Source organism: Watersipora subatra, chromosome 9 (genome assembly GCF_963576615.1).
Source record: "Watersipora subatra chromosome 9, tzWatSuba1.1, whole genome shotgun sequence".
Taxonomy (NCBI): domain Eukaryota; kingdom Metazoa; phylum Bryozoa; class Gymnolaemata; order Cheilostomatida; family Watersiporidae; genus Watersipora; species Watersipora subatra.
The window spans coordinates 59,698,149-59,725,035 of NC_088716.1; the positions used below are offsets into that span (position 1 = coordinate 59,698,149).

Sequence of the window (26,887 nt, forward strand, 5' to 3'; positions counted from 1 at the left end):
TTTCTGCATAAGCCTTCTGATAGGTTCAGAAATAGTTGCCAAGTGTGGAATGAACCTACCCGCAAAGTTCACAAGGCCCATAAAACTTCTGCACTCAGTGGCACTTTCAGGTGCCTGGAAGTTAACTACAGCTTTCACCTTTTGTGGGTCAGCTGACCTACCTTTTTCAGAGACAATAAATCCCAGAAACTTAATGGATTTGCAACGAAAATTACACTTCTTAGGATTCAGCGTTATACCTAGTTCATTGCATCTCTAGTAAAACTTCGAGTCACCTGTCATGCTGCTCAGGGTTATTAGCGTACAGAATAATGTCATCAGCCACATTTTGAACACCCTCCAAACCAGAAAAAGCCTGCTGAATAGTGTACAGAAAGTATTAGGGGCTGACATTTACACCTATAGTCAAGCGCTTATACCTGTATAGGCCAAACGTGGTGGAGAATGTGGTGATATCTCGCAATTCTTCATCTAACTTTACTTGGTGAAACCCCTGATTCATGTCAAACTTTGAGAAAATATTCCAACCCTCCAAATTGGCTAGCATCTCTTTTGTAGTAGGAATAGGATGGCGTTTGCAAATAATTGCTCTATTCACCTGACGCATATTGACAGTTGTTCTGATCTCATCATAGTCCTTCATGACATGCACAAGCCGACTGCTCCAGCCCGATGGGACACCTGCAGGGCATTCTATGACGCCATCAGCCATCAGAGACTTTAGTTTGCATTTCAGTTTATCCCTAAGTCTTAAAGGTGTCATCCGCAGAGTTTGGTCCACTGGTTACACACTAGAATCAATGTGAAATTTCACTTTGCAACCTTTCAGTTTACCCAGCCCATGGAAAATTCAGAAAAAACAATTAATATCATCATAGGAATTATCAGGCAAAACATTAAACACAACATTATCACTATATGGCAAAAGAGACAGCCTAACAGCTGTCTCACGGCTCATTATGCACTTAGCTATGCCATTATACACATAGAGAATCTTTCTCGATCGTCCTCTGAGGAGATGTGAGGTTTGACAGCGTCTCATATCGTGCTTCAGACAGTTCCATTATCAGTATGTGTTTCTGCTGGTTGTTGTCAATGTTGTGTATTACAAAGTAACTCTCCAACTATTCAATAAACATCTCCACTTTCCCGGAGAACAACGAAACAGCATTACGAGCAGTAGCCATGATCAGACAGTTCACAACAGCGCAGCAAACAAACAGAGCCTACAGTGTATAACTAGTTAATTGTCACTAAGTTTATAAGTCTAGCACCACGATAATATATTTTCCTCTAGTCGCCAACTTAATGTCTGTATTTTGCTTCGTATAATATATGAGCGTCTGTTCACTTTGGTTGACTGAGCTAGACTGAGTTTATTTGTTTTATAAACGACCTCGGGATAAAGTCCAAGGACATTGCTTGTTTTATTAACAGCTCCTGGACAAAGCCTAGGTACACTAAAATATCGGCAGCATAAAAGAACATAGTGTTTTCAACAAAAAACCATCATTGTATCCGCTATATTAAAACACTCCGTAATGACCTCGTGTCTGAAATCTATTTATAGACATTCTGTTAATCCATAAAGCTACAAAAATACCAACTTGGCTAGTTTATATATTTGTTCTTTATATGAAAAAACACTTTGAATAGTTAAACAAGCTTCCTATTTTACTGCTATGATGATAGATCCGTTCACTCAAGTTAGAGATGACTACCGCTTCTTAGCTGGATGTTACTTTCTCAGATCCTTCTGTCTTCCCATCCTGAATATAAAAACACGCCAACATTTACTCTTAGTGGTGGCCTGGTACTAAACATGAATGTATGGGTCAGTTTGCTGAACTCACTCCAGGTTACAAAAATACAAATACAATAGACGCTTCTATAACATAAACCTCTTATGATGTACATTTTACGGAATGTAAATGAATTATGTAAAAGCTCCGCATTACACAACAAATATTTACGCTGTAGGGGCGTTTACTGTACAAAAGTCTGGTGTTAACAATCTGCAACGTGGTAACCAAACTTCAGTAAAAAGATTTAAAAAAGCAAATAATGAAACAAGATGGCTACTTTCTGATTTCATTAGGCTTTAAACTGAACCCGGTTTAGCAGTTGGATATATTTACAGCTCATACAGGTCAATAGGTCAACTCTTCTTGCATACATATGAAACCTTTAGTCTACCTTGTCATCTTTCTCTGCTCTTTGTCGGTAAAGGTTATTCCGTATTGCAACTAAAACGATGTCAGAAAAGTAATACTTTGTATTAGCAGTGATTGCAGGCTATCACAGTTATTGAGATTCCATGAACAGGTGATATTACAGTTTTCATGAGCAGTAGCTGCTCTGAAATCGGTCTATGTCTAAATAAATAGTTGCCAAATTTACTTGTCAGAGCTCCACCCCCAAGTAGTATTCCACAAGCCACAAGCAAAGCATTCCGTATGTTTTCTCTCTCACCACCTTTCAGCCTCATTAGCGCCCCCATAGACAGTGTTAGGATGATCCCAAACATCTAAAATTGTATAATATAACCATTCAAAAGTTATGATGGCATGTATAATAAGTTGATCAATAGTCCCTATCTGGCAGTAATATTTTGTCAGCCATTTTTATGGACATAATTCAAGCCTGTTGGTAACTGGTATTGGAAAGTTTAGCCTACAAAAGTCTTGCGTTCATATTAAAGACAACTAGTTGTTAGTTTTCTTACAAATAAAATACAATTTTGTTGCTTGTAATACCAGTGCCTTATTTAGAACTTTTTTACACAACACATAAAACTGTGCTGCCTATTGAATAAAGGCAGCACAGTTTAAAAATTGTTGATGGGGGTACAACTGTTGTAATCAATGCCAGCTGTATGTAGAGAATAGGTTCTCATGTTATCATCGCGGTAGTCTGACTGGCCGGTTGCTAATATTTGTGACCTGTATGGGAACTACCCTTCATTTACTGCTTTTATTGCTAAGAGAAGGCAACTCCATAAGTACAAATACTGCTCACAGTTGATTTAATACTAGTATCATAACACTGTTTAATAATAAATGCACGTAGATCACAACAGTACTTAATAAATGCAAGTCTTTTTTTTCTACAGAAAGCTTAATTTAATAGCAAAAACTGATTGTGATGAGATTTCAGGTACTTGAAACCTACAGTACTTACAATCTACCTTAAGCAATAAAATGCAGACATGGTTAAAGGTTTAAAAGAAGTTAATGGTGAGTACGTTTGTGGAATGACCTAGCAGTTTGCAAAGATTTTTAGTGATCCTGGAATCCTATATGTTTAGAAGACTTGAAGCATACCTGGGCAGAGGCATTTAGCAGACCAGATGAAGTTCCCTCAGACTCTGGATACGTCAACTCAGCTGCAAATTCAAACCCTACTGGAAGATATCCGGTCATAAAAAACCTGAATGGAAAAAAAGTGCGTGGTTTTACAGTTGGTAAATATACTATTGATTAAGAGCTATTGCCCACTGGTTATCCCACAGCCGTTATGTTGGCATAGTCTTTCAACATAAATGAACACAAATACTTAACAACTTGTATAGTATGTTTATGGAAAAATATGTTCTTTGTATCAATGCTCTTTAGAAACTACACAAAACTCTACATCCTACTTGACCTTTACAACCTGTTAGTTATACAACTCTATTTAACTTTTACAACCTTTTATTTTTACAACTCTATTTAACCTAGTTACTAGCTAATATACATGGGCATACACATTACCATTGAATTAATACATACATTTTGACATAGAGTTACTAGCTATTGTACATGTACATACCAGTTAAAATAGAATTACGAAATAATATACCTGGGAGTAACCTTGAAATTATTGATGCAAATAAACCAATGTGAACAAACCAGACAGAATTTGTGGTGCTAGACAAGAAAAACCCCCAACGCACAGTCATCTTTGAATGGCACTATCTACCCCGTTAGAGTGATTAGTGTAGGAGATCTTAAGTATGTACCATCACCTTCATAGTCTGTATCAGATGTCTTCTTCTACTTGGCTTTATTAAAGTCGGAAATTATTTCTTTGATATCATAAAGATTGATAGTTTTATTTTGAAACTGTGCTTTGTAGTTTACTTAAGTAGGCCTAGTAAGTTTTATAAACTAACAACAAGGATTTCTCCAGACTTTATATGAATAGAAAAAAAGTTTAATAACTGACAAATAAAAATTTTAATGACAGTTTTATGCTTTAGAGGTGTCCGAGATTCGTTGTCTAAATGAATTTTATATTTTGTTGTCTATTATATTAATAATACTCAGAAATCGGCAAAATTATTCTGAGTAAACTTAATAGCAACTTCACTTTGCTTAAGTACTTTTTCTAAATCTCACATTCTTGTGTTTGATGGTAGTGACATTATAAAAAATTGACTTTAAGCAGAAAATCAATGTCAGATGCGATCCTCAAGAAATAATCAAACAAATATTTGTCTTATTCTTACCCGACAAGGCCTGAGGTGATGTAAACTACCCATATTTTATTGAGGTACAGGGTGAAGGTGAAGGCTAATGTGCAGACAAAGGTGAGAGCATATATGGCAGCTGTCGTCACTCTAAGAACATAAATTTAGACAGAAATATGTGACCTTGTAAAGTTGATCAACTCAAATCTCCTTCAAATGTGTGTTGGATGTAAATCATACTGAAAATAATCATGATTATACAAACTGGTTTGGATGCGTATTAAGCTGCAATTACATAAATGCTGCTATGTTCAAAGTTCAGGTTTTTCACCAACACTGTAAGCGACATTTTAAGCATATTTAATTTGATTGACCATCCATGACAAGTTGTTTAAAGATTGTCCGTTTGATTGACAATCTATATAAAATTGGTTAAAGCTTTTTTATTTAGCTAACAAATCTATGACAAGTTGTTTAAAAGTTTTCTGTTTGGTTGACAACTTGTAACAAGTTGCTCAATAGTCTGTGTTAGATTGACAATCTATGAAAAGTGGTTTAAAGGTTCTCTATTTGATTGAGAAACCATGACAATGTGTTTGACTGTTGTTATCAATCATCACCGTAATATTACAACATGCAGAGTCTGATGCAGTAGTATGAACTAAAATAGCAATTTGTAAATTATTTAAAGTTATAACAATGTATAGTATATCTTGTATAGAACATATTGCAAATATATAATGATGTATATAGTTCAGATCAGTATATGGGAATTTGATTATCCCATCGCTTTTACAGACAGATATTATTAAAATATTTGCATAGATTATTAAAAAGGAATATCAGAAAACCTATGCTTCCACACTACGATTTTCTGAGACTACCATTATTCGAGTGAAATAGCTTACTTAAAGAGTTTAGTTTTATCAAGCCAGATTCCACCGAGGACAGCGCCAAGAAGCCCAGCAATGACAAGAGTTAGTCCTATCCAGCCGCAGTCTGTTTGTATGTCTTTGTAATCATCTTCCTGTGAAGAAAGGCGTAAGCAGCTGTATGACAACAGCATACCGTCACTTCTACTTTCCTCTTACTAATCAGGTAGACTTTATACTACATTAAATTGGCAGTAAGAATTTTAAAACTACTAGATATCTGTCAATTTTTCTGTCATGCTGGTTACTTGAATGTAGAATCAAGCTCCGTCTAGGAAAATTAGTTTAAAAGAAAAGCCTTTCATGTTTCATCACAGCTTTTAAAATTGAATAACAGGAGATTTTCATCCTTATGCTTTTGAAGTTGTTTCTCACGTCAGAACAACATTCACTTATTAGTTTAATCTGACATACATGCAAGTTTTTCTGACTCATTTCCTAAAATACATCATCAATACAAAGAGTGCTTGAAATCATGTCACCCCGCTCTCAACCTAACATGCCACACCATACCTCAACACCTACAACTTACCAAGTGATACCTTACCACAACACCTACACTTACTTGGTGACACCTTACCCCAACACCTACAACTTACCTATTGACATCATACCACAACATTTACAACTTACCTAGTGACAGCATACCTCAACACTTATAACTTATTAAGTGACACTATACCACAACACCTACAACTTACCTTGAAGAAGCCTAGAATGATAGGATTAAGCAGGGTGCTCAAGGCGTAATAAACTCCAACGTTCAAACCTGTAACAGTCAGTTCAGATTGGCATTGTAAAATTATAAAATTACAATATTATTTACTTTGGTATTATAGCAATGTAGCATCACAACTATAATGTATTGCAACTAAGATAGAAGTATGTCTTTGTAGCATAGTAGCATTATAGCAAGATAGCATTAGAGCAAGATAGCATTATAGCGAGATATCATTAGAGCAAGATAACGTTATAGCAAGGTAGCATTAAATCATGATGGAATCATAGCATTTTATTACATTATATTAGTGTTACAGCATTATAGCATTATATCATCATAGCATCGAAGAGCTATAACAATATAGCATTATAGCAAAGTAGTGTTATAACATGAGAAAAGTAAAGCATGCATGCTAATTTTATTCCATTTTGCTCTCTACAAACTTGCTACTGTTTAATACTGTTTGGGCTGGCTGTATAGTGAGCGGTGAAGTTGTACCTTTTAGAAGTTTTACAAATAGTTGCTATGGCACCACTAATGTGAAAATGGTGTTTATTAACATCATATTTAGCCAAATAGAAATGAGCCGTTAAAAAGGACTTTAAACAAACCCGAACACAATAGACATAGTTAATATAACATTAGATCTACATGTATGTGTTGAATACACCAGTGCTTGCAGTTGCTTTAGAATCAGTTAGCAACAAACTATGTGATCAACCCTCTAAACTTCTGATTAGACTATCCATAATACTGGTATTATAATAAATATGATAAAGGTACTATAATAATAAATATGATGAAGGTATTATAATAATAAATATGAAAAAGGTCGTGCGCTTTAGTAATGCAGTTAAAACCAACAGAGCATTTTATGAACTTTTAACCTTCACACCAGATTTCGTTTGGTTGCTGTTATTTTAAACATATTAAACCGAATAAAAAAATTAAACATACATTAAAAATCCTGTCAATGTCAAAGAACCGCTATTCATATTGCCAAACTAATATGCTTTATAATGAGTACAGACAACTTACAACATGTACTATGAGTATAAACAACTGAGAAGCTTTACTGTGTGTACCGGTAACTAGAAATGTGTACTATGAGTACAGACAACTAGAAAGCTCTACTGAGTGTAAAGCTAACTACCAATGTTCACTATGAGTACAGATAATAAATTATCTACTCACCATACGTTATGACGAGAATGTTAAATGGAGAGTTTTTAACAAGTCGTTTCAAGGATGCCAAGTAGTTTTCATGCGCTGCCGCTTCCACGATCTTCTGCTGAGCCAAACTTGGTGGCATACTCGGCTCTTTTTGAAATACTAAAACATTGCATTTGCTATGGCAATTATTTACGCTGTGGCTTAAACAGAAACTGCTTAAAATACATTTTTATCATCAAACAAAACGCTTTTTATTTAAGAGGTTTATGTCATTACAGTAATAGAAATTTATATCTTGTTTAAAACTTTCAACTCTAAACACCAAGACTTTCTTCACAGCAAGGAAGTAGGAGGTAAAACATTGATGGACCATTTATGAAATCTAGTTAGTTCATAACACTATGTGGAACAAGAGACTAGGTTGTCTTATAATACTTGATGCCTCATTCTTGTCGCCACAATCATAGCACAACTAGTAGCTTATTTGTATGCATGATGCTAAATTAATAACCTTCTAAATCTATAGAAACAAAAGAAATGATTTTTGGAAATAACAAGCAAATCTATGAAAAGAAAGATCTACTATACCTTTATATAATACAATGAAAAGCTCTGATAACTCCAAATGTAACGCTATTTTGTAAGGTTAATGACATTAGTTTTCCTTGAGCTTTTTATAATTGAATAAATTTAAGACTGGCAATTATTAACAAAGTGTAATGTCTTTCATTGCATTCCTTTCCGGTATCTGTTGCATGCTAAACGATTACCGCCTTTTAATCTTTCTTTTTGCTCCCAGTAAATATTGAAGTGATAATTTTAATTTTTTTCTTCAAAAACTCAATCGCTTTATAAAAATATTATTTTATAAGCTGGGAGTATAATGATTATGCATTATGTAAATTTTCCTATTTAATTTAATTTGTCTAATTGTAATTAATTAACTTTAATATTTAATTGAGTGTAATTAATTTAGCTTTTAAAATTATTTTCATGGTAATATTCTAATGTATAAAGCAGCAAATAAAACTATAAATGTATAGTATTATTTGTTGCTCGCTGATTTATTGGGAGTTATTTGCTCATGCATACAGTGTTTTAATTTCTTGTATCGCGTGATGCTTTGCAAGACGTTGTGTGTCTATGGAGTTGTTTAAACTTGAGTGGGTCTAATCCAACTACGATCGTAACTAAACAACAGGTTAGAGGTTACCCAATTAACTAAGGCTCCACACATCGGTGATCATGTTTGATAAAAGCTCACTACCGACAACTTCTCCACATTGAAGTTTAAACTCATATGGCTCCTTACAGCAAAGGACTTGTTTAGTTATGTAAGTCAATCAACTATTCTGACCACTGGTCCTGGTGAAACCACCCAGACCGTGTATGAGAAGAAGTCTATTCAGGCTTTCTCTCACATAGTGTAATCGGTAAGTGACAGCCCTACCTATCTGATCACTGAATGTCAAACTGGCAAAGTGGCATGGGACAAGTTGAGTGCTCACTTCGACACTCTAACCATTACAGATGTTTAAACAAACAATACATCAAAAGTGTAATGAATAAAGGGATGTCTATGCAACATCAACTTTAGGATATGAACAGCACAATGGATAAAATCGTAGCACTCAAAGCTAACACTAATGAAGTGGACCAGGTTGTTACACAACTCACTAGCCTCCCAGATAGCTAGTCAATGGTTGTAAACACGCTCGAAGTAGTGATATGCATGTGATAACACATGCATTATTAAAGGAACAGAGGAGTTCACAAAGGTCTTTAGTTTTAGCCGGCATATCTGCTGGTCTCAGATCCCAATTTCACTCTGATGATGACTGCTTTCAGCTAATAACAAGGCTAGTCAGTAAAATAGAAGTTGTTGCGCGTGTAGTGCGTTGAACCACTACTAAAGTAAAGGAGTGATCACGGGTTTTGTAGCGATAGAAGGCATGCAAAGACCGACCGTCACAACAAATACAAATCTCGTCACGCTAAGATGTCACAGCAGAACTACATATATATTTTTACAGATCAGTTCATTGAGTAGCAAATATATGTTTTTCTGATGAATAAAAATAACACAAACTTTTTATTTAAGTACTGAGTGTAATTCTCAAACGGTTTTAAATAACAAACTTTACTTATTAGTGCTTCAGCTCTACTGAATCAGAGTATCTCCCTTTGCAACGGTGTTTATATCATGCCGGCTTTGTTATGTTATGTCAGCATGAGAAAATTTCCTTTGAATTCTTCTTACACATAAAATGTAACACATTTTGTACAAGGATGGAATCATTGTTCTATGATTTTTACTGGGTTTAGAAAGAGGAGTTCAGTGCCAATATACATGTAACATTTGGAGAAAAAAAGAGTAACTTCTTTTAACCAATAGAGCAGTTTTGCTTCAGAAGACCTTCTTAAGAAAGAGTTTTACAGGTGTTATGTTTCTGCACAGAAGCAATTAAATAGAGTATTAAATTAGAGAAATGGTTTATTGCACACTCCAGAGACAACTGATTTGATAACAGAAAACCCAAGTATTTATGTGTTTGGTCATAGAAAAGCTTTGTAAAAAGCCACAAGCATTATTAATAGCTACAATGAGACAGTACTATATAATATTAGCTTGTATAAAGCTTTAGCTAAAAAGCATAATGTTTGTTGGCAAAGTACCAGTAATACTTGGCACTTGCATGACACCTCCTCACTAAGCTAAAGGTTCTTTCTGGTTCTCTTAGACCTTCGGGGTTTGTCTCTGCTATACTCATCTCCATCAGGTAGACGAGGGTTGCGTGGTCTTCTTCTAGACGGAGGTTGCTCTGTTACAGTTGTAGGGGCTGGTAGTTGCAGTTTTGTCTCCTCTGTTATATCAGGTTTATCTCCAGGGTCTTGATCTTCTTCTGTTGAGTATTTTGGTCTGAGTTGTTCAACATGTCTTCTCCAAGTAGGTCCCTTTGGTACCACTTTGACATTGAGACTACGAGTTCCATATATCTTAGTAACAATGACTGGAACCCATCTAGGTTGTCTGTTGCGTCTAGGTCCATGATACAAGGCATAGCATGGTGCTCCAAGATTGTAGCTGTGTATCTTGTTAACTGTCTTTTCTGCCGATCGGTTGACTTCTCTGGATTGATGAAACTGTGCTATGTGTGCGGGTGATGGCAATAGGGTGTCAATCTTGCATCTCATCTGTCTTCCATTCAGCAGCTGACTGGGAGAGTATCCTGTAGGAAGTGGTGTCCTTCTATAGTGCATCAGGAACTGTTGTAGTGCAGATTTAGGTGAGAGTGACGATTTCTTCATGGCTTGTTTGAAGGATTGTACTAGTCTTTCAGCTGCGCCATTTGTAGCTGGATGGTAGGGTGCTCCAGTGAGGTGAACAATGCTTCTCTCTTGACACCACTGCTGAAACTCTCCTGAGGTGAAGCTGGTAGCATTGTCAGTGACTATGGTGTGAGGGTATCCAAAGTGTGCGAATATCTCCTCTAAGATGTCTGTGGTAGCTCTGGTAGAAGTAGATGACGTCCTGTGTATGCATGGATACTTTGAGTAGGCATCTATCATCACTAGCCATTGGCTGCCCATGAAGTTCACTGCATGATCTAAGTGAAGACGACTCCATGGCTTCTCAGGTAGCATCCAGGGATGTATAGGATACTTCTGTGGAAGCTTCTGGTGTTCAGCACAGGCAGTGCACTGTCGGCTTGTCTCCTCTATATCAGAGTCAATGCGAGGCCAATAGACAGCAGTTCGAGCTAGCTTCTTCATTCTTTCCCTTCCAAAGTGTCCAAGGTGAAGGATCTTTAATACTTCCTGTTGTAACTTGACAGGAATGACTACTCTGTTGCCATATAGAAGACAACCTTCAGTGATAGAAAGTGAATCTGAGATCTTGTGGAAGAGTGACAGCTGAGTCTCCTTCATCTCTTTGTTACCAGGCCATCCTTCTGCTGTGTAGCGCATTACTGTGGCTAGTGTTGGGTCTTTCTTTGTCTCCTTTGCTAGAACATTGTAGTCTGTAGAGTTGAGCTGTTGTCCAATAGTGTGAATAGTGCATACTGTATCAACATCATCCTCATCTTCTCTTGCATCAAACTCTTTATCAGGTCCAACTGGCAGTCTTGAGAGGACATCTGCATTTTGATGATGCTGGGTAGATCTGTATTCTATGGTGTAGTCATACTGATTTAGTACCAGTGCCCATCTTGCTAGTCTGTTGGCTGCTAGAGCTGGAACTCCTTTGGTAGGTCCTAGAAGTGTGAGAAGAGGTCTGTGGTCAGTTACCAAGATAAACCGTCGACCATACAGGTACTGGTGATACTTCTTTAGAGCAAATATGATTGAGAGAGCTTCTTTTTGTATTTGTCCATATTTCCTCTGTGTGCTGGTCAGTGTTTTTGAAACATTGGCCTCTCACTTCCATCAGGATAACGATGAAATAGTACAGCTCCCAGTCCAGTTTCTGAAGCATCACATGAGATTCCAATGTCAAGATTTGGGTTGAAGTGTGCTAAGACACTATCAGTTGATAGCATATCTTTCAGTTTGTTGAAGCTCTTTTCTTGTTCAGTGCCCCACTTCCAGGTCTCTCCTTTGCGTGTCAGTTTGTGCAATGGTCCTGTGAGTTGTGACAGATTGGGTATGAACTTGCTGTAGAATTGTGTAGCTCCTAAGAAAGATCTTAGCTGAGTTAAGTCTGTTGGGACTGACATCTGTTGTACTGCATCTGCCTTCTTTCCTTTAGTGATTCCCTTTGAAGTGAGTTTGTGTCCCAGATACTCTACTGTAGGTTGAACAAAACAGCACTTGTCTTTTCTACATCTGAGCCCTCTTTCTTCTAATCTTTGAAGAAGTCGACGTAAGTTTTGTAGATGGCTCTCTGCATTGGCTCCACTCACTAGTATATCATCTAGGTATACTGCTACTCCTGGGAGGTCTTGTGTCAGTTGCTCCATGATTTCTTGAAAATACCCTGGTGCTGAGCTTATGCCAAAGGGCAACCTCTTCTGTAGTAGTACTCCTCGGTGTGTTGATAGTGCTAGTCGTCGTTGACTTTCTGGTGCCAACAATATTTGATTGTAGGCATCTGCTAAATCAATCTTTGTGTAGCAATAGCCTCCACCTAGTTTTCTGATTAGATCTTCTGGTAGTGGGATAGGTTTCCTATGTGTTTCTAGCTGATTATTGATAGTCTTGGAGTAGTCTCCACATACTCTGATCTTCCCTGCAGCTTGACCTGTTGTAGATTTGCGTACAGGTACAACTGGTGTTCCATACTGGTTGAATTGAGTTGGTTCCCATATGCCTTTAGCTACACCTGCTTCGTATGCTTGGTTGAGCTCTTCTGTCAAGGCAATAGGAACTGGTCTGGGTCGGCAGAAGACTGGCTTTGTTGAAGGTTTGAAGTTTATCTCTAGTTCAAAGTTCTTGAGACATCCTAGCTCGTCTTTGAATATTTCTGGAAATTCTTTGCACATCTCTTTACTCTTGATTTGTAACCTCCCATCTGGCTGGTTCTCTGTGATTGTTGATACAAGGTTCTGTTGTAGCTTGTCATCAATAGAGATGCCTAGTTGCTGTATAGCAGTTCTTCCTAGTAGGTTGAGATCTTGTACAGCACTAATCACAAATGGTAGTCTGACTTCTTTCTGTGCATCCAATTGGGCAGTTAGCTCACATCTGCCAAGCGTCTCTATGAGATGTCCTGAGGCTGATTTGTAGTTAACTGTAGTAGGTTTTAGGTTTGGCTTTCCTAGCTTCTCCCATATTGATTTACAGATGAAGTTGTCACATGCTCCAGTGTCCAGTTCAAGTGTGAAGTTGTCTCCCTCCAGTTTGATGTTTTCAGCAAGTTTCACCATCTTGGTTGATGTGCATTCTATCATCTTTACTGGTTTTTCTGCTGCAGATGATTTCTTTTTCTTGCATGCTCTTTCTATGTGACCTTGTTTAGAACAAAGTTTGCAGGTGGCTGCTTTGAATCTGCAGTCATCCGCTGTATGGTTAGTTCGGTCACATCTGTAGCATAGCTTTCCTTCCTTCTGCTTGTCAGGTGTAGAGTTGTTTTTCTGGATTGGTTTGTATCTTGATTTCTGTTGAGCAACCTTGTTGACTTTAGACGAGTTTCCATAAACTGTCTCTTTGGCAACTTTAGCTGCTTCTTCTGTTTCCTGTGCTACCTGTATAGCTTTGTTGAAGTTGAGTTCATTGTCCTTGACCTTGAAGAGAGATTTTAGAACTGCTTCATTGTTTACAGAGCAGATAAATCTTGTTCTGAGAGCCTCATCTAATGGATCTGTAATGTCTATGAAGGCACATGTAGTTGCATCCTGACGAATTCTGGCAGCTAACTCTTGAATAGTTTCTCCAGGTTTCCTCTGCATGTCACTCCAATACTTGTAACGCTCTCTAACAATGAAGCGCTTAGGGTCATACTGGTCTTTGAGAAATTCCAGTATTTCATCCATGTTGAGGTCGTTGATCTGCTTGGGTGTTGAAAGCTGAGCTGCCATATTACTAAGCTGCTTGTAGAGTGTAGGCTGTTGGTTGGTGAGAAAAGTGCCAGCAATCTTGTCTTGATGAATAGAATTTGCTGCAATGAATGTGTTGAATCTGTCTATGTAATCTGTTAGTAGCTCTGCTGTTGGGTCAAAACCTGGGAAGGCTGGAACAGCGGTTGCAGCTGTTTCTTGTTTCCGTTGTAGGTTTTGTAGTAGTAGCTCCATCAGTTTCTTATTCTCCTCCATTCTTTCATCTTGCTGACGTCTGTATTCCTCTTGTTGCTGCTTGAACTCCTCATGCTGCTGTTGTCTATGCTCTTCTTGCTGCTTTCTCTGCTCCTCTTGCTGCTGTCTCTGGTCCTCCTGCTGCTTCTGCATTAGTTTGATCAGGTCTGCTACTTCTGCCATTGTAGTGGTGCAATTTTGAACAGTTACTCTTGTAATAAACTAGAACTCTTTGTATCGATTTTATCAATGATAAAATCTGAACAAAACTCTTTGTAACTGTTCAAAAGAGAAATCCTTGTCGCCAATTAGCTTCTGTTATGTTTCTGCACAGAAGTAATTAAATAGAGTATTAAATTAGAGAAATGGTTTATTGCACACTCCAGAGACAACTGATTTGATAACAGAAAACCCAAGTATTTATGTGTTTGGTCATAGAAAAGCTTTGTAAAAAGCTACAAGCATTATTAATAGCTATAATGAGACAGTACTATATAATATTAGCTTGTATAAAGCTTTAGCTAAAAAGCATAATGTTTGTTGGCAAAGTACCAGTAATACTTGGCACTTGCATGACAACAGGTTACAAAATTGCTATATATAATGGCAAAAAAGGGTTGATATTTTCTACTTATGATAGACAAATGCATCAAAAAATTCAATGACATTGTTATCTTTAACAGCTTTACTATCAATGATTAAATGTGGAAACTTCTTCATAAACGTAAAAACTGATCGGCTGCCATTTGTACCTAGTTGTCTGTACTTGCAATTTTATGATTGGCTCATCAAAGTTTATGTATAGTAGATCATTGGTTAGTTATGTGAGCTCTAATAGTTGTTTTACATGAGCAAAGTTTTTAAAATATGGAAACTATCCCCTCTCTGCTCAAAAACAGTTCTTGGAAATGTAACTCTGATCAGATACCATAGCTTGAGTTTGGCATTGTAGCCCAAGTTGCGGACAAACTTGTAAAAGTGTACATTTAATTATTATTCAATGCAAACTATCTGTCTTACTAATATATATATATATATATATATATAAAATTGTTTCCTCACCCCGGATACCCCGTATGGGTGGTAAGTTCTGCTCTAACTCAGTTCTCCTACTAGAGACCTGGGAGTTTGAGCAGTCGCCTCAAGGTCTTAGCTGTTCCCAATAGTGCACTTTTCTGCAACTCACCTGAGTTGATTGTTGTTGGTATTTGGGCAAGCCACATTTTATGCGCCGGTGTTATTGCCCCCAGTGCCCCAATGACTACTGGGATTACAGTCGTTCTTACATTCCAGCATTTTTCAATTTCTTCTCCAAGAGGGAGATATTTCTCTACCTTTTCTTTTTCTTTGCTGACTATATTGTAGTCATTGGGTACTGCTATATCTATTGTAGTAGCCCTCTTGTTCTCCTTGTCTACCACCACTATATCTGGTTGGTTTGCTAGGACATGCTTGTCAGTTTGGATGTAGAAGTCCCAGAGGATCTTAGCGCGGTCATTTTCATTCACCTTACCAGGAGCTTCCCACCAGTGTTGTGGTTTATTAAGGCCATACTCATCACATAGACTTCTATAAACAATGCCTGCGACATGATTATGCCGCTCAGTGTATGCGTTTCCTGCTAGCTGCTTGCATCCACTGATGATGTGTTGGATAGTCTCAGGTGCATCTTTGCACAGTGTGATAGATTTTCGTTTGGAGTTGAATTGTTGGGAGCACTTGCACCTGGGCTGCCATGATTAGCGACTCTGTATTGGCCGTTAGGTTTCCTTTGTTCAGCCACATATACATGTATGTCTGGTGAAGATCGCCAACCTTAGATATTTGTTGGTAGCAAGCACCATGAAGAGGTTTCATGTGCCAGTCAATTTCCTCATCATCAGGATGAAGGTCTGTTGTAAGAGCAGCCGATTGAAGTTCAGCTAGCAACTTATCTGAAATGGCCAGAGAGGCTGCATATGCTTTGATGCTTTGCTCCTCCTTTTTCACTGTATGCTGTACACTTTTGAGTCCCCTACCGCAATCTTTCCTATCAAGATACAATCTAGCAGTATCAGATTTTGGGTGGAGTGCTCCATGCATGGTCAGCAGTTTACAAGTTGCTATATCTGGTTTTTTGATGGCTTCCTCAGTCCACTTTATTATGCCTGCTGGATATCTTCTTACTGGCAGTGCGTAGGTATTTATTGCAATGACTTGGTTCTTGGTATTGAGCTGGCTCTGTAAGAGCTGCCGAAGGCGTTTCTTGTATTTGGTAATGGCTTTGTGATGTACCGCGGCTTCGTGGTTGATGTTGCTTTGCATAATCCCCAAGTACTTGTACCCTTTTTCTATATCTTTGATGGTACCATTTGGCATTCCTAGGCCATCTGTGAGCATAGAATGGCCTTTCTTAAGAATTAGCCTTCCACATTTCTCAACACCGAAAGTCATTCAGATGTCTTTGCTGTATACCTGAGTGAGGTTATTAGCGAATCAATGTCCCTTTTTTTGTTAGCGTACAGCTTGATATCGTCCATGTAGAAGAGGTGGTTTATCTTGGTGCCACTCTTAAACTGGTACCCATATTGAGTCTCTTCCAGCATATTGCTTAGAGGGTTTAAGCACATGCAGAAGAGCAGCGGTGATAAGGAGTCACCTTGATAGATGCCTCGCTTAATTTTTACACTCGCCAGCTTTTTGCCATTAGCCTCCAGTTCCGTCTTCCATTTGGTCATAACATCTTGATGAATGCCTCAAGAGCAGGGTGAACATTGTACATACTGAGGCACTCAATTATCCAACTATGGGGAATTGAGTCATAGGCCTTTTTGTAGTCAATCCAAGCCATGGCAAGATTGGTTTGCCTTCTCCTGCTGTCTTGACAGACCGTCTGATCCACCAGTAACTGATGTTTGGCTCTTCGGGTGTTGCGCCCAATTCCTTTCTGAACACTGGTCATATAGTGACTCATGTGCCCTTCCAGTTTGTCTGCAACTATTTCTGAGAGCAGTTTCCAGGTGGTGGGCAAGCACGTTATTGGTCGATAGTTTTTGGGAATCAGCCCCTGCTTTGGATCTTTTATCAGAAGTACAGTTCGTCCTTTGGTCAGCCATTCTGGATGGTCACCTTGTTCTATTAGGCATTCCATCTGCTTAGCCATTCTAGTGTGAAGTGATGTCAATTTCTTTAACCAGAAGGCTTGAATCATGTCATGGCCAGGTGCTGCCCTGCTCTGCACTTGATGTCCTCTTTGCTGATGGTGATTCCTTGCTGAGCCATTGTGTGTTGATGGCTCTCTTTAAGCCTCTTCAGCCAATTTGCAGTGGTGTTATGAGTAGTCTCTTTCTCCCAGATGTCCTTCCAAAACTTTGAAGTGCTAGATTGGGGAGGCTCAGGCATTGGCCTCTGCAGTTCACCTTTGAACTGGGAATACACTCTAGATGGATTATTGATGAACAGTTTGTTCATTCTATTGTTATCCCTTTTGTTATCCCTTATTTTTATTGTGGCTTCCCTTTTTGGACGCTCCAAACTGTGGTTAGATCTCTCACTGAGCCTACTAACTTTCTTGCGCAAGTCCTTGATCTTATTTTGTAGCCTCAGCTGCCAGGATGGAATGGCTTAAAGCCTTGTTGGCAGTGGCTTAATATCCATCTCCTCCAAGATGACGGTTGCTGTACTGTAGATTAAAGCATTAGTCTCACTGATTGATCCAGTTGAGATCGACTCCAGTGCCAAGTTAATGTCTTCTAACAGCCTCTTAAGTATGGCCTTGCTAACACTTCGTAGTGGTACCCTGCTTCCATAATCATTAGCAGCTGACATCTTGTTGAGGATATTTTCCGCAAGCTCTCTCACCCTTGGGTCAAGGTCCAAGTGCATGTCTTCTTCAACCTGTGAGTCAACACATGATCGTGTATGCGTGACAGTGTGTGTTGATATGCACTTCTCGTTGGTTGAGGTTACTTGGGTGAACTGTTCCCTAATTTCATCTAGCTCAAGTTCCGATATGAGATGCTGCTTGATTATGTTACTCCTCTGAGCTACAAGTTGCTTAGCGGTTAGTGGCAATTCAGGGCGCATGTTTATCCACAGTTGACGCATCCTTCCCATGTAGCCTCACTTTTGAGGTTCACTCATAAAGTAGCACTGCATGAGGTCCGTGTTATCAGTTCAAATCAGATTCACCCGTTTTGAACCAGTAGCCCATTTTTCACTGCCTTGTTCTGGTTCAGCTACAGGCAGCGCGGACCTTGCTGGACCGGGCGCCATCCGAGCCGGCATGGCTTTGGTAATTGTACTCATCATAGAGGTTGTAGACGTTATACAAGCAAGGGTCTTGTCTGAGGACCACCAGAAAAGTGCAGTTGTAGGGGTTTGAACCGAGGACATAAGGATCACGGTCCCGATACCTTACCAACTGCGCTATCTGTCCCGTATCTATAGATATATATATATATATATATATATATAGATACATTCTATACATTATATATATATAAAGATAATATATATATATAGTTCTCATTGTTTGTTTTTTGTCTTTTGCTTATCTTTTGTTTCCTGTCATAGCGATTAAAACCTAGCGCGAAAGCTCCCCACATTTTTAGTATAGAACTCGCGCCGATTGCAGGCATGCAAACACACACTCCTAACTACATGGCTAATCTGTACTCATCTTACTAATCTCATCTATGGGATTCTTTTCGCGATTAAAGCTACATATGGACAGTTTTTATGAGTTAATATTATTGATTATTGATATTACTTCTTGCATTTGCTCTTCTTTTCCTATTTGTAATTCTCCATTTTGTCATTTCAATTTAAAATATTCTGTTCCAGTGCAACTGTAATGACACTGTAATGAAACGATTTCAATCTTTCATTTTCTGTCATTGCAAAAGGCACTTGCTAAAAATTGTAACACAAACACACGTTTAAATAAAGATTCTCGAGTGGAAATTTCCTCTACATTGTCTTTTGGCTCGGTCCGACAAGTACTATCACATGCTTTACTGATGTATTTAATTTCGATATCTCATTTTACGGTGGTGCCAGTATTGAATATTGAGAAGTACCAGTTTCGTCATTTTTAAAATTTTGATGGATCGAATCTGCAGCAACAGTAACCTTTTTATAGACACTCTTCTATGTAGTTTTTGTTATTATTAATTCAACAAATTTGTGATTTATATTTTGTTTTATCAGTTCATTTAAATGTATCAGTATCACATCACTTTACATTGTAATCATTGTACCAAAACATACTTTATCTATAGCCATATCTTGCTAATTATTCACATTTAAGCACCTTCACAGTTCTTTTGGTTTTTCTTTTAATTTATTTGAACTGCACAAAACACTTCTCTTATGATATGAAGTTTAAAAGTCATGATCGTAAATGTTGTATATGCTAAATAATAATAAATTTCTGTGCAGAGGCATTTTATTACCCGGAAAAGGACGTGTGTTCGTTTAGTATTTTATAAAGTATGCAAACAATGTCTTTGTACTTCTAGTATGTAATAATTCTACTAGAGAAAGATTCACTTACATAAATCGCAGCTGTAAACATGTCAATATATGTCAATACATGTCAAAACATGTCGATACATGCCAATACATGTAAAAAAATGTCATTACATGTCAATACATGCCAATACATGTCAATACATGTTAATATACAGTATGTTAATATACATGTGAATACGCGAGATGAAATCACGACTAACTTTGATTACAGCTTAACACTAATATCTTAAGCCTGGTAGATTTTATTTCTCTGAAATCTAATATTGAAGCAATACATGAAGCATACATGTAAGTACCTTCTCCTCCACATATGCAGGTATAGAAGCCTGTATCACTTTTATTAAATAAACCACAATTTTTCAAAGAAAGCTACCTATATTGTCTAATATGAGTAAGTATTCTTACGGAATAGGACCAATATGAATAATAGGGTGGTGTATCCAGCTCCCCCGTAAAATAAGTAGCTCAGACTTCTTCCAGTAATACTCAGATCTTCATGTACTTTCACAACGTAAGGAGGGAGGACGAATCCGACAGCAGTTCCTAGCTAAATCAGAGTATTTTCCTTTGCAATAGTGTTTATATGATGCCGGTATTATTATGCTAAGTCAGCATAAAAAGGTTCCTTTGAATTCTCACACATATAGAATGTAACGCAGTTTGTACAAAGTTGGAATAATTGTTCTATCATTCTAACTTTATCTAGAAAGAAGCATTCAGTGCCAATATACATGTAGCATTTGGAGGAAAAAGTAGATAACTTCTTCAATACAATAGAGCAGTTTTGGTTCAGAAACATTGCTACTCATAAACAGAGATTTTTACCTGGTTACCAAACACACCAAGAGACGTTGCAGTAGAGACCTGATCAGGCCCAAACCACACGGCAGCAACCCTTGCTGGCATTCCTAAGATGAAAACTTGGGCTATAGAGCAGACAGTCTGTGCAGCCATGAGAACCATAAATCTGTCGGATGCAACAGCGGTGCATTTTATCCACGCCCCTTAAACAGTTGAATATTCACTTGGACATTTATTCTAAAAAATCTGCATAAACTCTATTGAGATGATATAAACTTATGTTTGCATTATGGTGAAAAAGCCATGTGTGAATGCATAGTTGATGTGTCAGCGCATGTTTGATGTGTCAACCATGCGCTGACACATAAATAGATGCATCCGTTGATGCATCTATTGATGCGTAAGCTATTATGAAAAAAAAAAACTGTAAAAAAAGATAGTTGTGATTTCTTTTGCATTAACACAATTTGTGATTCTCATTGTTACATCTGTACTTACATCTGTACTTACATCTGTACCTACCAGCTAAGTATCTAGATTAACTACAGGTTGCATTACAAATCATTTTAAGTTGTGCTTCTCAACAAGGATTTCTGCAGGACAGAATAGAGCTCACCTAATGCGTTAAGGAAGGTTCCAAGAAGTGCAATCACACGAAGACCTTTCCTGTCAAGGAGCCAAGTGACTGGAAATATGAGAGGAATGTAGGCCAGCATGAAAACCATTGACAGCCAGTCTATAGCCAAGCTCTGAAAAAAAACATGGAAGGGGCGACTGTGAAAACAAAAGAGAGAGGGTATGTGTGAGAGGTGTACCTATAGAGGGTATGTGTGCTTTAAGGGATGTGCAGAGGGTAAGTGGTGAGAGTACGTGTGCTTTAGGGAATGTGTAGAGGGTGAGCATGGAGGGTACGTGTGCTTTAAAGGGATGTGTAGATGGTAAGTGGTGAGGGTATGTGTGCTTTAAGGAATGTGTAGAGGGTATGTGTGGAGGGTATGCATAGAGAGTATGTGTAGGGAGCATGTGTAGAAGGTATGTGTGGAAAGTATGTATATGGCTTTTGAGTTCCAATTGTGTCCATCTCAACACTTTAAAACTTTCGCAAATATAGCAAGAATCTAATCAAGGAAATATCTTCCGTAGTGGATATGCATTCACTTTCACAAGGATTATTGTAAATATGGTCTCAAATCTTGGGGTGCTTTCATATTTCTTACGAGAAGGGGATACGTGATTGTATAGGACACATGAGGTGTTGAGATTCCAATTCAGTAACTCTCACAATTGTAGAGCTACAGTAGTTTTTGTTTTGATTGGATTAGGTGATAACCAAGTAGGGTTGATAGGCAGTAGACAGTAGATTGCGTGTACTATTAAAAGCCCTAGCCTGAGATCTTAATAAATAGCTTAATGTATGTAGACTATGGAAACCAAACGTTTGGCTTGTAACCAATGTGTTCAGTGTATGCTCAGTATTCAAATGGAAAGCTATGGAAGCTATGGCGCGCTATGGAAAGTCGTATGTACCGGATAACTCCATGTTTATGGATGAGCTCAAAACAAAGAGAACAATATGGCATAACCAATTTTATTTGCTTAGACCCCATACTGGTCAATATTTGAGTTTCCTGAAGTGCATGTACAGAATTTTGCGATTGTTGTGAAGGCTGGTACATTTAAAACAACTGCTACTGTAACAGAATAATAAAGGTTTTGACATGCATACTGCACTTTATTATTTCTGACAATTTAACATTGATTCACAAGTCACTTTTATTAACTAAGAATCTGTGTGACCTCTTAAATGACCCCTTCAATGGCCCCTTAAACAAATCTCAAATGAATCTGATTTTAGATAAAATGAGTTAGAATAAAATTTGTAACCAATCTAATGAAAGCCACTCATTTCAAAGATTCAAATATATAGAAATTATATTTTATTGTTGAATTATGAAAACTTATGAATGGAGAGAGTGGTGGATACAATTTAAAGTAACTACTAATATTTAAAATGGAGAATACCTCAAATAATCTTTTCGGTTTTAATTATAGTTATAAGAAGGCTGAAAGATAGCTATGATTTAGCTGTCTGTTTACTAGCACACAGTAAAATTATATGGCGTCATGTCACAACACAAATTTCTTTTATCATGCATACCCTCCAGAGTAGGCAAAGATAATCTAAAAACAGCCAACTAAGTATTTTTATTTGTAGGCCATGGTCAGAGGCTTGGAGTTTGGTGCTATTTGATTTATCCATGTTGCATTCACTGTCCTTGTAAACCTTGGGCTATCATTCAGATAACGCTTTTAAACACTATAAAATTCACCCCTTGTTTACTCTATCAATTATATAATTGATAAAGTAAACAAGGGGTGAATTTTATAGTGTTTAAAAGCGTTATCTGAATGATAGCCCAAGGTTTACAAGGACAGGTCTACAATACACAGTTATCCAGGGAGGGACAGGCAGGCCTCCAGAATGTACATGTATAGTGATCCAGGGAGGGACAGGCAGGCCTCCACAATGTATAGTGATCCAAGGAGAGACAGGCCTCCAGAATGTATAGTGATCCAGGGAGGGACAGGCAGGCCTCCACAATGTATAGTGATCCAGGGAGGGACAGGCAGGCCTCCACCATGTTTAGTCATCCAGGGAGGGACAGGCAGGCCTCCACAATACGTAGTGTTCCAAGGGGAATTTTACAAGAAATATGAAGGTAACACATGAAAAGGCAAAAGATTGCAGTTGGAACACTTGCTTTTAAAAGGTTGTAAGCAAAATACTTGTATTTTTTAATGTTATTTTGCATCACCGGCGACTTGTAACAATGCTTTGTTAGCATTCAAAAAAATATTCTCATCCCGAAAAATGGAAGGTTTTTTCCTAACATATCATTTTCTTATCCAACTTTTTATCTACTGTCTATATAAATATCAGTGTTTGTCATTGGTCTGTTGGTCTGTGTGTCTGTTGGTCTGTAAGTCTGTCGTGTGTCTAGTTATAGCGATAAAGGTTTAGAACCAAAAAATTCATTTCACAGTGGTTCTGAGTGAGGTTTGGAACCATTGGTATAAGGTTGGAGAAGGCTCTAGAATATGCAAGCTAACCTATTAAACAAAACTGGCTACTTTTAATACAATGGATTAATCATGTTCATAGTTATTACATGAGCTGAAGTACTCATACCAATGTTGTGTGGTTTGTAACGTTACTCAGAGAGCTGGCTTGATGTCTTATGGCTCAGCAGACATAATGGCTTTTACCATAGTAAGTTTAGCAATATGCTAGCTTAATTTACACAAAGTAGCCAGTTTGCTAATTTGAGAATACATGGTAAAACAGCCAATAGAAGCTACATCACCCATCGATATTTATAAGTTGTTTTTCACTACCCGTTCAATGTTGAGCATTCAGTCCGTTTTTTGTAAAAAGAATTGGTGTAAAATATACCTGCTTGCAACATACGACCTGTATGATGTGAACAGTTTTATAATCGCCTTTATGAACAACCTCTGTCACTCATTGGAAGATTATCCTAATTTTGTAGGTCATCAGTAATTGTAATACACTGACAAGAATAAAGTAAAAAAACAAACAAATAGTTTACAAGAATACTACTTGAACTAGTAGCTAGCAACTACTGCAATATGCTTTCCTCTTTAGTTGCTACACCTACAGATAGAAAACAGACACTTGACAGTACCTGCTGATCATCGTCACCAGGCAAGCTTTCATTATAGTAGACTTTGAGGACATCAAATATTATGTTGAGATGAATCCATTGATAGGCATTAGTCATTGTGTACAAACAGAATAGTCCTAGTATGAGCCATCTCCTTGCATATACCTGTGGGTATAAATACATATTCCAGTGTAAAGGATTACACTAACCTGCAAAAACATTTTCAAATAATATATTCAAACCTATAAACAATGCAAGATATGGAGTGAAGTTAAGATGCCAGATATGGATATTGAGTTAAGATGCCAGATATGTGGTAGAGTTCAGATGACAAATATGGATATGGAGTAAGATACCAGATATGGGGTAGTAGAGATCAGATGACAAATATGGATATGGAGTTAAGATGCCAGATATGGGGTAGAGTTCAGATGACAAATATGGATATGGAGTTAAGATGCCAGATATGAGGTAGAGTTCAGATGACAAATATGGACATGGAGTTAAGATGCCAGATATGGGGTAGAGTTCAGATGACAAATATGGATATGGAGTCAAGATGCCAGATATGGGGTAGAATTAAGATGCCAGATATGGGGGTGGAGTTGAAATGCCAGATATGGGAGTGAAGTCAGGATGACAGATATGGGAGTATAGTTAATATGCCAGTTATGGTGGTGAAGTCAGGATGACAGATATGGGAGTATAGTTAATATGCCAGTTATGGTGGTGGGATTAAAAGGTCAGAAAAGAAGGTAGAGTTAACATGCCAGATATGAGGGTGAGATTAAGTTGCGAGACATGGGGTGGAGTTACAAAGTCAGATATAGAGTTGAAGTGGAGATGCTGGATCTGGAAGTGGAGCTAAGTTGCTAGATAAGGAGGCGGAGTTAAGATGTCAGATGTGCAGGTAGAGTTAGTCTGAGCCATGCTAAACATTTTAAGTAAAGGTAAAACACTTGGGCTTTTGATATAATGCTCGCTGTTTGCTTTTCAGCTCAAGCTTCCATAATCAATCTTTATTGTAATTTGTACCAAGTACTGAATCACAATTAATTTATCTCATAAAACATTTTATTTAGAAGCTATGAACAGGAAGCTGGGATTAACAACCAAATATATTTGATGAACAGAGTTGTAGCGGGTATGCCCAACAACCATCTGCTACGGTTGACACATCTGTCTTTGTTCAAGTGTGGAATTTGCTAACATAAAAATGATATCTGACTGTACTACCACAAGGCTATGAGAAATACATACATTCTGTAAAGCTGCTCAGTAACGTTTTATTTCAAGTAAATGTGTTTAATAATAGAGTTAAACTCGCATTGATTCTTTTGACTTGGTGCTTCCATAGACTAGGTGCTTCCACACTGTCAGAACACTTTTAACTAGAGCACATGCTAATCAATTGCTTGTATTTTACTAGTTGTAACAAATACAAGAGAAACTTTCCCATTAGTTCTATTGGTCAGTAAGCCAAATATGCACTTATCGTATGCTGTGTTACCAGACATTCTGCATACAGCCCTACTACGCTGTCATTTGCTGTTTTACAACATACTGCAGGTATCTACAGATATCTACATACTTATACTTACTCTTGTCTCCGACTGGCCGTTAGATTTTTCTAAAGATTCCTTGTTGTCTGCTACTAGATCTTTCTCACCATTGCTTTCCGCCGCTGTTCAGCATATGATCAAAGAAAATAAAAACATTAGCAACCAACAACTCTGCTGCCTTGTTTTAAATTACCGAGAGGAAGTGTGACTTTCATGCAAAAAAAATGAGAGGATGGATGAACAAAATATAAAAATTAATTACCACCATCCTTAAACTGATAAGTTTGCTTGGCAAAAACAGTTTGCAAGTTGCTTGGCTATCTCAATAATAAAGGTAAAGTATCACATACCAAATGTTGCCATCCTCATAAGTAGCTATGCTCCTAGTAGCAGTGTAACCACTATGGACTGTTATCTCAGCTATCAGACAGAAGATAGCTGATATCATACAACTGGTATCATAAATTAGCAAAGGTCAACAGAAATGTGCCCTCTTCATAATCACAGCTCTACGCATATATTATGGCAATTCATGCTAGTTTATGCTACTGACTCGTATTATACATGTAATGTGCTAATAATAGCCCCGTTCACCAGGGGTCAGTCTTATTATATTCTTCAGCAAGGCCTGATCACTTGGTTCTTAGGCTAAGTACTTTGTATCAGTGGTCAACTATTCCCATGAAAATTGAGAATGACCGTTAGCTTTATGCTGCTCAGTGAATCACTCAATCAGTGCTGGACAATCTACTAGATTGACTAGAATAACTACATGTACGGTATAATCTACTAGAATGACTACATGTATGGTATAATCTATTAGAATGACTACATGTGCAGTATAATCCACTAGAATGACTACATGTACGGTATAATCTATTAGAATGACTACATGTACGGTATAATCTATTAGAATGACTACATGTGCAGTATAATCCACTAGAATGACTACATGTACGGTATAATCTATTAGAATGACTACATGTGCAGTATAATCCACTAGAAGGACTACATGATCGATGTAATCTACTAGAATGACTACATTTACAGTATAATACGGTATAATACGATATAATACGGTATAATACAGTATGATATAGTACAACACGGTATAATACGGTATATTACGGTATAATACGGTATATTACGGTATAATACGGTATAATATGGTATAATAGGGTATAATACAGTACAATACGGTATAATATGGTATAATACGCTATAATACAGTACAATATGGTATAATACGGTAAATTATGGTGTGATACAGTATAATACGGTATAATATGGTATAGTACGGTATAATATGGTATAATA

At 37.5% G+C, this 26,887-nt stretch overlaps 1 protein-coding gene across 2 annotated transcripts; it reads right to left on the bottom strand.

Annotated features, from left to right (window-relative positions):
• Positions 1-1,466: 1,466 nt before the first annotated feature.
• LOC137403798 (heme transporter FLVCR2-like) lies at positions 1,467-25,995 on the bottom strand. Of its 2 annotated transcripts, none has more exons than XM_068089848.1 (14): positions 25,921-25,995; positions 25,610-25,692; positions 24,030-24,173; positions 20,939-21,071; positions 20,347-20,525; positions 19,927-20,068; positions 7,298-7,435; positions 6,084-6,151; positions 5,359-5,477; positions 4,490-4,600; positions 3,324-3,429; positions 2,401-2,527; positions 2,197-2,246; positions 1,467-1,769 (listed from the first exon to the last, which is right to left on the bottom strand). In XM_068089848.1, exons 1-14 carry the CDS (start codon positions 25,937-25,939, stop codon positions 1,728-1,730), a joined length of 1,461 nt encoding a protein of 486 aa, XP_067945949.1. In that variant the 5' UTR covers positions 25,940-25,995; the 3' UTR covers positions 1,467-1,727. The 2 variants fall into 2 exon arrangements, with proteins under 2 accessions (XP_067945949.1, XP_067945950.1); XM_068089849.1 differs by having other exon boundaries at positions 5,359-5,449; positions 6,080-6,151.
• Between the last annotated feature and the right edge of the window lie 892 nt (positions 25,996-26,887).